Source organism: Gossypium hirsutum, chromosome A12, assembly GCF_007990345.1.
Source record: "Gossypium hirsutum isolate 1008001.06 chromosome A12, Gossypium_hirsutum_v2.1, whole genome shotgun sequence".
Lineage (NCBI taxonomy): Eukaryota > Viridiplantae > Streptophyta > Magnoliopsida > Malvales > Malvaceae > Gossypium > Gossypium hirsutum.
In genome coordinates, this window is record NC_053435.1 from 54854552 (window position 1) to 54868019 (window position 13468).

Here is a 13468-nt window from a genome sequence, read left to right on the forward strand (position 1 = left end):
TTCATTAAGAAATTTGTATTTTTCGTGCATGTAAATATTTTAATCGATGCGATATTTGTATCATGTTAATCTAAAAAATTATCTATATTAATATATATTTAACGATTGAAAGTTATTTTAGTTAAAAAATTTTAGTTTATGTCAAACTTGACATATATAACTTACATAAATGGAACTTGAACCTAAACATGTATAAAAAAATTACAGAAGAATATAAAATTACTTTCGTTTTACACCGATATAAGTAGATTTCTCTTATTTCAAAAGTTTACGTTATTTTTTCTTATAATTAATAGACTTATGGTTTGAGGGTTATTTTCATCATCTCTGTTATTGATTTTTGAACCTATATTATGATTTTTTTTTATTCTCCATTTTCTGTTATTTCTTTTCTAAAGAAACCTAATGAATGTTTATTTTAACTTAATGTGCAATATTAATAACCCTGTATTATTAAATCCTATTATTTGCTTTTTTATCATTCCTGGTTCGGACATTGTTTTTCCAAGCTCATCTTATATAATCTGCTACTATCTTAAAGTAGACGATGTTTCCCATCGACTTGCAAATTTAATAAAATTTACCACAACCTTTTACATAGATTTAACAAAATTAGCCACTAGGCAATTTTTCATATTTTCAATCTAAGAGTAAATAGAAGTTTTGGTTTTACTAAGACGATGAAATTTAAGTATTCTATCAATCTTTTTTTTATTGAATTGGTATTTACTCATTCCCCATTTTATTATATTACATCTTTACTATTCATTATTATTCTTATTATCATTTCAAGTTGGATCATTTATTATGTATTTAGGATAGTAAACCGTTAACTGGAATAACTAGATTCATAATTACTTTTTTGTTCAACAGTTAGTTAGAAGTTAGAATGATTTAATTGAAATAAAGCAACCGAGTTGTTCTACAGGATTGCGTAATCTAATTTAAAAAAATTGTGTAATTGAGTTTATTAATTAATGTTGTGACTTTTTAATTCGTAATGTTATTGGGGAATTAAATTCTTAAAATTTCTCTTAAAATTATTCGATTGGTAAAGATTAATTATCAAACTATTCTTACGATTAATTTACAATCTAAAAAAAAAATTGATGCCGAGAATGGAGTTTTTGTCATCTTTGTTCTTTATTACTATTTTGATATTCTATTATCTATTTTGTTCTATGTTTATTCAACTGTGAATATTTTTTAAATAATTAACCCTCACTTATTTATTTTTCTTGTAGTTGACTTAGTCATGACTATGACTACATTCTGGTCGCAGCAAAACTCAATTTTGTTGTCCACTCTCTATGAGATCCGGCCGTAGTCCTCTACCTGTAAGTTAATTCTAGGCGTAGAAAATTAAATTTAGTGGATTTGACTTTCTAAACTTTCTCCAGCTTTTGCCCGTTCAACTACTTAAAGTTTTTGGCGAACCAGTAATGACGATCACAACTTCCTTGCTTGGAGGTCACAACACAACATAATGACTTCAAATATCATCACCTCTTGTGAATAGAGTCGTAACTCAGTTAGCATCAGTATTATTGTTAGTGTAAGAAAATGTGAGTTTGAGTACGTTAAAATATATTATCTTTTTATTTAATGGTTGAGGTGAGTAATTTAAAAATTGTATAAAAAAATAAGTACATTATCTTTTTATTTAAAAGTTGGATGGATAATTTAAAAATTGTATGAAAAAATAAATATTAAAAATCGTAATGTTACACATATATTAAAGGAAATAAAGAAAATATATCATCACCACCTCTGCCTTCAGGTCCTTAGATTTTCTAGAATTTTTCTGTGTTGTTCTTTACTCATTTTGTAGTTTCTTCTATTTTCTTATTATGTAGTTCTTTTGTTTTTACTCTACTTTGGATCAATAATTAAAAAGAAAGGAAAGGACAGTTAAGGAAATGGAATAATATATATGATTTGTTTGGATAGTTAATGTAAATAGATAAATAAATAAAAAAGAATGTTTAGGATTTTTCAAAATTTTAGCTTGGTTAAATAGCAGAAACAAAAGAAAAAGATTATAACGATTTTTTTTCAATTATATAACTTTTTATAAAATGTTTTTTTGGTTATTTAGGTAAAAGATTAGATGCATAAAAATGGTGTTTTAGTTTTTAAAATTAGGTTTCGTTTGGTTTCATGAAATAGAGACCATTTTCATTTTCCTTTTTTTGGAAAATGGATGGAAGAAAATATGTTTGTTGAAATTTTTTTTTAAAAAAGGGAAAAAAATGAAAATATGTGAAAATTAGAAACATAAAAAATTATCTTCATTATTTTCACTAAAAATGCTTTGTAAAACTAAAAAAAAATTGAAAATAAACATTTTTAGTTAGCTTTATAAATGTAAATTAAATTTTTTTGAACAAATTTTAAATATTAAATTTGGTACCCTCATTCAAATCCATATATTTTTATTTTATTTTATTTATCATATTTCTATTATAAAAAGTGTATAAAAAATGTTAAATTTTTATTTCTATTTGTTAATATTCAAAAAATAGAAAATAAAAATAAATGTTTGTCTCCAAATTGGGTTAACAAAAATAAAGAGATATATGGAAACAAGGGAGAGGATATTACTTCGCTTTCATTTCTCTTGTTTGTTTTAGTCCAATCCAAATATGAGGTTTGTTTAAACTTGTAAGTAGCCACACATGATAAATCATCTTTGACATTTCAAGATGAACTATTTCTCATTCTTGTGGTTGTGATTTCTTTAATTGTTGTTTAGATTTACATTTCCGTTATGTAATGTGGTTGGATCTGTCGATAGATTAATGGGTTGACCACTCAGTTTACCACATCTTGATTGTCATATTGACTTTTATCTTCCTATATCCAGATTCTTTTAGAGCATGAAAGTGTAATGTATGTATTTGCACTTGCAATCTTATCACAGTAGCTCAAATATATAGCTATTTTACGAATGAAACATTTCTTTTTTTTCAAATGAAAGCACATATACTTAATTTATAATACATCAACATAAAATCTCCAAAGAATTATGATAAGAAGAATAAAAGGATTCAAGAAATGGAAAAGGTGAATTAGCAAATATATGCAACCATTAGCTAACTTCAACAAGCGCACCCTCCTCTCTGCTCAACTTCTGAAGTAGTTTCTGATATACCTCGGAAATAACTGCATCAATGAACATGTTAGCTCCCCTGGTTTATAAAACAGTTCATTTTGACGTACGTTACCCCAACTCGTCATTTTCTTAAAATATTCGTATCAACTTCAATTGAACAGCATACCCATAAAGCATATCCATATTCCGCACTCACTTCTCGATAACATAGATTCTAATAAAGCAGTTAAAGTGTAGTGTATACTAGCAAGATAACATAGAAATCACAAGCAAAGTAACAAATAGAAGATTTAAAAAGAACAGGAAATTGAAAGAAATAATCGCATCTACTTCTATATGTTAAATAAGGATCAACTATCAAGGGCAATGGATATCACTTTAATAGATATAAAGGATTCTTGAGGGGCATGCTTACATGTCATGTTGTTCATGTTCACTGGCTAGTGCAGTTTTTGCTACACATAAAAATGCTTCATCAACGTTGTAATCCTCTTTCGCTGAAGTCTCAAAGTAAGGTATATTTCCCCTTGAGGCACACCAATCCCTAGCTTTTTTCTCAGAAACCTGTGTATAAGCACGTTTCAATGTCAAGCACTATAGTTTATGTACCAACAAAGAATCATTCTGTAGTACTCGAACCCGGGTGTGAGTGTTGAATGGGATATGCATCTCAGATGGGCATATTCAATTTTCTCCAAGATTATCATGTATTTGAAGGGTCTTATCAGATCATATCCTGATACTCATGTTTAGATAAAGTCGGACACAAATGTCTAACACGAATATTTCGAAGAAGTGAAGATTAGAGCAACATACCATTCGGCTATTTCCACCATCTATGTCAATCTTGTTTCCGATTACTATGAAAGGAAATGACTCAGGATCAGATGGATCTGCCTGGTTTAGAGTACCAAAATATGGGATCAAAATCAACTTCGTTGTAAAAAGCAAACAGATGTAGTTCAATTATGCTGGCAAATGATGGTTAGGACTTAAGAGACGAACAAGATACAAAAGAGACAATTAAATGAGTTCTGAATGTTTGTGTCGTTTCTTCAAAGTATGACATGGTTTTTTCAATATAACACAATGACTTGATTAATGACATATATAAATATCTAAAATTAAAACATCAATGAAATACATGGTCTGCAACAATGGGTTTGCCCTAAAATTTTAGTTAAGTAGTTTGATTAGCAATGATGACAGGGAAAGAGTCTTTACAGTTTACAACTGGGACATTATAGCAAACATGTTATGATCTGTTTTATTACTGGTGAAGAAATGAGATGAACAGTACAGAATTATGGGACCTGTTTCAGAAATTCTTCACGCCAATTGTTTAGTGTTTCAAATGATCTGAGTATGTTCACATCAAACACAATAACACAGCAATCTGCCCCTCGATAAAATGCAGAACCAAGACTCTGGAATCTTTCTTGCCCTGCTGTATCCCATATCTATCAGACAAGAAGACACTTGGTAAAATGTGAAGATTTTAGTTTAAAAAAAATGTGTAAGAATTTCCCTTGGTTTTTCATCTCTTACTTGCAAAGTTACCAATTTGTCATCAATCTGTAATTCTTTGGTGACAAAGTCAGCTCCAATTGTAGCTTTGTACTGTTGGTTGAACTTGTTATAAACATATCTGGATGACAAGTTAAGAAACTACAACAGCCTATGTAATTGTCATTGTGTGTCTTTCAATGCAACTAACAATCAAATATAATTTGCTTAAACAAAGCATGTATCTCAAAATAAAGGATACTGATTCATCAAAGATGTCTTTCCCACTCTGAAATACAAGCAAAATATCAAAAGGAAGTAAGGATACGACAATTACAAACAAATCAAGAATGCAAAAATAAAATAAAATAAAATAAAACATACCCACTGTCACCTAGAACAATGACCTTAAGCAGAGTTCTTCTCTTCATAGAAACATCCATGACGATGATCCCAAAAAGAAAAAAGGGGGGGGGGGTTTGCTTTACTGTTTAACTATTCTTCTTTGTTTTCCAGGATTCTGTAAGAAAATTTGAGAAGAGTATGGAAAAGAAAAGCCACCCCACCAATATAACAGAGCACTTGTTATTTAAATAAAAGTAGTAGCCTTTTTTCTCAACAATGTTCTTGATTCTTCTTAAGCTTCTTTCATTTTCATTTTTTTTAACTGTTTTGTTTAATGATTCAAGTGCAAGAACATGTGAACCCTGGCCAACCAATGAAAGTGCTAGGCGCCACCAGTAAAGCTGAAATTTTCATAACAATATATATCTGTATATGTATGTTAAGGAGATGTAGAAATTGAAAGTTAATGTAACAGTTTTTAGTTGCGTTTCTGGTTGACATGTCTCAAAAAGACAGTTTGGATCGTGCTTTCCTCTTCTTTTCGTGATCCTGTAGGGTTGAATATGACTTATCACAAATATTATATGATAAATCATCTTATACATAGCCAAATAAAGTTTTTATTAATAGGTTGTACATTAAAATATATATGATAATCTTGCAATTAAATCTTATAGGTCGACTCCTAATTCAAATTTTGCATCCACTTCTTTTAAAAAATTGCATCTAATATATTTCAGATTCTGTTTGTCATGTTCACACTTTTTTATATCCAAAATAATCAAGAACATATTGGTTGTTACAAATTTTTTTTTTCAGTTAAATATCTGTTTTCGTGCTCTAGCTTTTGACGTCACCAAATTGCTGAAGGATTGATCTAAATTTGGAACAAATTTGATAAGAAAATTAAGGAGAGGTCCACTCTTTCTCAAATTTTAATAACCGATTCAACCCGACGTTTTTACTTTGAAGTTAGCTTTAAATTGGATAAATTACCTAGCTGGTCATTTAATTTTTAGAGCGCTTTCATTTTAGTTATTTAAGTGTTAAATCTCTAATAGCGGTTATCTATACACAGTCATATCATATTTACACTTTCATTTTGGTAACTCAGCTTTTAGACCACTTTCATTTTGGTCACCCAAAAAATATTTTTTTAAGAATTGATTGGGGTAAAAAAAATCAAAGATTTAAATTGAAAAATCGATAGAAACTAAAATAATACACAAAAATTATTAAATTGTACTTGTTTATCCCATTGGCGAAATTCTAATTTTCTTTTAATTTTTTAATATTAAAAATTTAAATTTTAAAACATCAAAATAAATTGAATAAATTGTCGATACCACTTATCACTTGTCATTGATCAGAAGTACTCAAATCCAACATTCCGCTCAATTTGATCATTTATTTGGTTTTTGCATTATTATTTTATTCTCAATTCATCAATAAATATATCTCATCATACATTATATAATTCATAAAATTAACATTTAATCATTAAATTTTAAGCCGTATGAACTTATCTGGGTCGATTTGCAAAATTTGTGAAAGTTCAAGGACTAATCAACCACCTTTTTCAATTCCTCGACTTGCTTCGGGTTCTCGATTTGCAGTAAAAATATGAAAAACCAGCTTAAGGAAACCCTTCTATGGTGTGTTTTGCTGATAAGAATGTAGAAAAATAAAGAGAAATCTAGATAATTCCACTTTAGTCCTAGCTTTATTAAGTAAATTTTGCAATATTCCAATTTTGTCCTTAATTCTCCTTATTTTCTTGCTGATTTCATGCCCTTGCCGTCCAGCCCAAATAGACCTTTGGCCTATTTTCCTTTTAAACCCTCTTTCTTTTATTATTTAAGCTATTTAATCATTTCCCACAATTGTACATTTATTACAATTTAGTCCTTTTTGTTCAATTAACTATCGAAACTTTAAAATTTCTTGACGAAACTTTAATACTAACTTATTAACACTCCATAAATATTTATAAAAATATTTATGGCTCAGTTTAAAATTTCTAAAGTCTCGATACCTTATTTTCGATTTTAATTATTTTAATATTTATTATTAGTACACTATTCACTTTCTAAAAAATTTTCCTAACTTCACATTTAACTTATACTCACTAAATTAATAATGTTTTCTAGTCATTTGTCAAATTTAGTGATCTCGAATCACTGTTCTAACACCACTGAAAATTTAGGCTATTACAGAGTTCATGAGGTGGATGAAGATGATTAAGCATAAATCGAGGAGTCCAACATGCTTTGAAAAGATGAAAGGTGAGTTGGGAGATTTCCAAGTCTTGTCACACTATGCACCCCTACGACACGACACGTTATGAAAAGCCAACCCAACAAGTTCATCAACGAATCGTGTCGTCATGACGAGGAAGAGCACGCCGTCTCGATGAGCTCCCACTTCTCAACAACCATTATGTGTACATCATGACGAGCCGCAGCACCTTTAAATATGAAAAGGCTAAGCTATAATCTGGAGTCATGACGAGCTGAACAAGAGATTGTGACGAGCTATTCACTTTAATTACGAAAAATCAACGAATAACTACCTTGGAATTTGAACGTGACAAGTTGAGATTCCAAGTTGCAACGAAATTGATCAAAGTCGTGACACTACTGTAGGGTGTCACGACTTGCCTTGATGAAACGACTTTGGGGGCATAAAATTTATCGCAACATCATGATGGGGAGGGAATTCCATCGCAACGAGTTGACTACTATGCAATGTTTCAGTGCCCTAACTGTCCAGTTGACCCATACGATACCTGCCATTCTCCTCTCTGCACAAACTCAGTAACTATAGTTTTTATTTATTTATTTATTTAATTTTATATTTTATTCGTAAGTATTTTCCATTCACTTAGAACACACAAATCCTGAGAGTTCCATTACAACAAGAATTCAACCTTTTCAAGGAATTTTTCTTATTTGCACTTTAATTCTTTTATATCGGGATAATGGTTTTCTAAACTGTGGGAGAAGTATATAGGATTGGATTTTTTCAATTTGTGTAGTTTATTTATTTTATTTAGTTTATCAAAAAAATAAAATAAAATTTTGATGTTTGTATTTTCTATGTAAGAACCCCATATTTTTGAAGGCACTACAAATTCGAGCCAAAACCGCAAGAGGAGCTAGTCCCACCAATTTCGTTGCACTTATCAATCTAATCGGGTAACCTCGTCTCCTTATTATTTTTGGTTCACATTGGGGAAAATGTGTGAAATAAAGTGTGCGGGTGACATAGTGTATCGTAGTTATGTGCAAGTGTACACAGTCGTTACAGGTAATAAGTAGTAAGTAAAGAGTTATCATCGCCAAGGGACTAAATGTGTAAATTATTTGCATTGTCAACTATAAAACAATTTGGAAGAAAAGCAAGTAAAAGAATAATATTGTTGAGAGACATAAATTATAATATAGATGTAATTAGATTTCAAATACCCATAAAACAAAACAACACATTTTGTAGAAAAAGTATTCACAATAGAAATATTGAACGCAAGATTTAATAAACATAACATGAATAAACTAGAACAAGCATTTCATTTAACAAGAATATATTGGCAATTTATAGAAAGAATATCACGAAAGGGTCCTGGCAATATGAAAATTCATTAAACCCAATTTTAATTAAAGCATAGGATTCTCTCGAAGTCCTATTATGTCTCTAAGTTATTTTGCATTCTATGTCAAAACTAACATAGAAATCACCTTTTGGGGCATTTTATACAGTTTATGCATACAACAATCATCTTTCGATATCGACATGAAATGCACCATTTACGTCTTTTCTCTATTAACTATTACATCTTCTTAGATTAAATACTTAATTCATTAACCTACAAATGTTGACCTTACATTTACAAGTTTTAACATGAACTTAACCTAAATGAATGAAACAATCATTTGTACAAAATATTCATAATACAAAACCCAATCAACTCAAATCATAATTCATACACATTCTAAATAAAAAAATTAAGTCATGCATTATTAAATTGAAAACATAATGATGAAATGCAAACATGTCTTTCAATAGGCAAAGCAATAATCAATAATAAAGAGAAAGGGAAGAAGAGTAGCCGAGGGGGTGATCCATGACCATTGCACAATAAAAAGAGAAAATAGTTGGACTGTAGGGGGTTATTTGTGACTGCTCCTTGTAGCATCCTATGGGGGCTCTCCTCCTCTTCTTTATGTTAAATCACGTATATGATCTCAAGTCATTCTTTCTGGATGCTCTCACTTTCAGTAAGTGTTTTGCCTTATTTTATGACAAGAAAATGTTTAGCAAGCCATAAGGAAAGTAAGAATACTCAAACACTTTTTCTTTGAAAACTGGTGTGTCTTCCTGATAAAATGAAGGCCTCCTTTTATAGTTTTTGAGCCCCAACGTCCCTTGTTTTTTTTAGGAAGGGAATCCTTGGTTTTCTTCCCTAAGTGTGTTATTCCTTGATGTGTGGAGAACTAGGTGTTGGCATGCTATTTTTAGCAAAGGAAGTTGCTTGATTTCTTCCCTTGTGTGGTCGACCCTTATTTGGTGGAAAGGTTGTTTTGACTGCTATTTTTAGTAGTATTGTGGACGGTTTGAGGCTTGATTCAAGGGGAAAGGTTTTTGATTTTTATTTTAGGGAGAATGAAATTAAATTTGCTATTTTGGGGAGTTTAATGGCCGACCTTTGAGTGATAGTAGGAAAGTGTGGCTGATTGTGGACTGTTATTTTTAGTAGTGGTTGTTGTTATCCTCAATTCATGAAACATGGGTACATGAGATGATAGGTGGACAGTTTTGGGCATCCATCTGGGCAGTTCTGGGTATCCATGTAACTGGGTCTAGAATGAAGTTTGCTTTGAAACCCAACGTGACAGGTTCTGAATCCTTCAACCTGTTCTGTCTAAGCTCAAAATTAACCAAAATTCTGCCATATTTTCCCTAGCCCAAATATTACCAAAAAATAATAAAATAACATGCATTTAGCATAAAATTCACTAAATTAACACATTCCTATGAAAATTATAAAATATCACAAAATTAAGAGTAAAACCACAGAAAGTGTTATTTATTTACTTGGAATTTGCATAAATTATACATAAAATAATTTTGAAAATATCTATATATTTTAGAGTTTACACACTCCCAAACGTAAATCATTTCTCGTCCCGAGTAATGCTAAAAACATGTCGTATAATGTAGAATTTAATTCATCCAAGTGATCATGTAAAAGAAAAAATTATGCTCTCAAATCAATTATGCTAGCATGTAGTTCGTATACAGTATATCATCCAATATTTCTTCAAATATCTACATGCTAACAAAATCATGATTTGAACAGTTAATTTTTATAAGTAGAAGTAATTGACTTCCATAAAAGACTTTCACTTCCATAAATCAGCTAATCATCATTCCTTAGGTTTAATATATGTATTCATATGATGAGTTCAATATTTCCTCTGCACTAATCTTGTAACATCTTATTTTTCAGTGGTACTAGAACGGTGGCTTTGGGGCCACAAATCTGACGTGTGAGTCAATAATTATTATCATTTAATATGTAGGAATAATATATGGTGTAATAATAAAATTTGATTTAATGATTTTTGGTTAAATGGAAGAACAATTGGGTTCAAGTGGTAAGACCCTAAAGTCAAGTGGTATTAGAAAATGAGGTATCAGGACCTTGTTTCTATAAATCGACTTGTAAATATTTTATTAAATATTTATGAAATGTTATTAAGGTTGTATTAAATTTTCGTTAAGAAATTTTAATGTTTAGATAGTTAATTAATTAAAAAGGACTAAATCGCAAAGGATGTAAAATCTAATCACTATTAGATTTGAATGATTAAATGGCTTAATGAATAAAATTAAATGGACTTAACTGGTAAATAAACCATTTAAGGAATTAGAGGACAAATATGGACATGAATTTGGTGTTTCATTTAATTATTAACGAAGGTTAAAATGGTAATTTGGTAAATTAAATTAAATTAAATTAAACCAAAAGCCTTTATCATCTTTTACAATTCTTCTTCATCAAAATGTAATGGAGGAAGAAGCCATATTTTAACCTTGAAGTTTCGGCAAGTTCAAAAGCTAGAATGGTAAGTGATTTTGGCTCTATTTTTAATAATTTTTATATTTTTGAGATCATTGCAACTAAATCCAGCTAGCCCGTGCCTTCATTTTTGAAATTGTTAAAGATTTTTAATTTTGAAATTGATGAATCTTTGTGATTTGAGATGTTAAATGATGAATTTTAAGTATTAGTTGTTATTTATAAATATTTTGTTAAGTGATTTTTGATGAATTTAACGATTAGGGATTAAATTACTGAAATAGTACAAATACAAGGATTTAATGTGTAATAATAGCAAATATGGGCTGTATTGATGTTCCAATAAATTCAGCTAAACTTAAATGTGAGTAAAAATGGTTAATTTGCATGTTTTAGGCTCAGAGACTAAATTGAATACAAGTAAAATATTAGGGAAAACTTTGTAAAAATGTCAAAAATGACTAAATTGCATAAACTAAATTGTTTTTGCTATCTAAATTAATGAATTGAATGAAATTGTTAATTTAGATCAAGAACAAGTGGAAAATCAAGGAGAAGAGAAAATTACCAAATAGCCTCTGTACTTAGTCATTTTCGTAATTTAGCCAGGAAAGTTCGTATATTTAAATAAAGTTTTAAATGTTATTTTGCTATTTATGTTATTATACCATTTATCATGTAAAGAAATGATGGAAATCCAGCGATGTTATGGCGACTATCGAGCCCCATTTGGACCTTAGGAATATATAGGATACAAATGACATGTCATTAATGTTACCATGTTTCGGGTGCTAGTCTTAAATGTCCTACTGATGGCTGAGGTCCTGTATTTTTTGCGGATGCTCGTCAACTTGTGTGAGCGGCATCGTGTAGCGTACATTCCGACCATCAGCTTATGTGAGCAGACCCATTTTTCAGTTTGTGTGAACTATGATGTAAAGGAAAATGAAAAAGAGTGGTTTCAACCATATGTTTAACACACTTTGTGTGAGCTTTCCCGTGCATCCGATATTATTCTAAGTGGTTCAACAGGCCTAAAAAGGGAAGAAACGATAAGTTTTTCGATGGACTATGGTATAAGTCTATGGAAATGTATGACATGATAATGGTTAAAGAATGTATATATGTGTTTATGGAAAGTATGAACTCAAAGGCATTATGCTCATGTAAATCTAGCTTTTCATGTGGTAATTCAATTAAGTTATGTGATAATGCACTAACATGTGTTGCTGATGCTGCTTAGGCTTGTTCCAAGCTTATGTTGGATTGAACCATGTTTAAACTATAAGGTTGTGGATTGAAATGGTAATTGTCCAAATGGAAATATACTTATGTTCATGAAAAGATAGTATGAATCAAAAGATGTATTTTCTTATGAAATGGTTTATCACGTGGCTGATTCAAAAAGAGTTATGTATAAATGCAATAACTTGTGTATTGATGATGATGTTTAGACTTGTGTTAAGCTTGTAGTTATGGTTGATGTTTATACTTATGTCTTATATTATGCAAATGAAATGGGTAAGAAAATGTAATGAAACAGTAAGTTCATAATTAAGATGTAATATGATGATAAAAGGATTGATGAGTTGAATGACGTACTTGTATGTGAGAAATTTACTTGTGCTATGGATGAATTTACCTATGTCATGAATAAATACACTAAATCTTGAATTGATAATGTTATTTAAGTTTAAGCTAAGTAAATGAAATAGAAGAAAGTAAATGGAATGGAAAGTAAGTAAATGAAGTGGCTCTGTAACACCCCGAACCCGAAACCGACACCGGAGTCGAACACGAGGTGTTAACTGACTTTAACCCCTTATAAAATTTATTTTCCAGACACTGCCCAATCTGTGTACTAGTCGTTTTAAAAATCATATCTTGAGTTTCGTAACTCGAAAATCAGTTTCGTAATTTTTCCCAGAAACTAGACTCATGTGCCCATCTATGTATTTTTTCTAGAATTTTTGGTTGGGCCAATTAGTACAGTTTATTAGTCAAAGTATCCCATGTTGCAGGGGTCGACTACACTGACCTTTGCCCATTACGACTTGGATATCTCCCTTCACGGGGCTTCAATACTGATGCCGTTTGTTTCTATGAAAACTAGACTCAGAGAGGAATCTATACATATATGGTACGACCCCTAATTATCTCTGGTTAATTTATAATGAATTTCCAAAGTCGGAGCAGGGAATCCAGAAACTGTTCTGGCCCTGTCCCACAAAAATCTGATTATCTCTTAATATAATGCCCATATGATCTTTTCGTTACTTCCTCATGAAAACAGACTCATCGAGCTTCGATTACATAATTTATTCATCAATTAATTCCACTCCTACTATTTTTAGTGATTTTTCAATCTCATGACACTGCTGCTGCCAGCATCTGTTACGAAAGTAACTAGGTCCATTTCA

At 30.3% G+C, this 13468-nt stretch overlaps 1 protein-coding gene across 1 annotated transcript; it reads right to left on the reverse strand.

Annotated features, from left to right (window-relative positions):
• Nucleotides 1–2914: 2914 nt before the first annotated feature.
• On the reverse strand, nucleotides 2915–5287 carry LOC107898012 (ras-related protein Rab7). The gene is made up of 7 exons (XM_016823576.2): nucleotides 5006–5287; nucleotides 4884–4910; nucleotides 4664–4763; nucleotides 4429–4575; nucleotides 3932–4012; nucleotides 3531–3679; nucleotides 2915–3165 (listed from the first exon to the last, which is right to left on the reverse strand). Exons 1-7 carry the CDS (start codon nucleotides 5062–5064, stop codon nucleotides 3102–3104), a joined length of 627 nt encoding a protein of 208 aa, XP_016679065.1. The 5' UTR covers nucleotides 5065–5287; the 3' UTR covers nucleotides 2915–3101.
• Nucleotides 5288–13468: the final 8181 nt, after the last annotated feature.

Bases quoted from the DNA above. Each gene is read 5' to 3' on its own strand.
- LOC107898012 (XM_016823576.2), bottom strand. From the start codon at position 5,064: ATGGATGTTTCTATGAAGAGAAGAACTCTGCTTAAGGTCATTGTTCTA. The intron at 4,013-4,428 runs GTCCCATAATTC...ACTCTAAACCAG, and splicing joins GTGAAGAATTTCTGAAACAG to GCAGATCCATCTGATCCTGA. The intron at 3,680-3,931 runs GTATGTTGCTCT...GCTTATACACAG, and splicing joins ATGGTGGAAATAGCCGAATG to GTTTCTGAGAAAAAAGCTAG.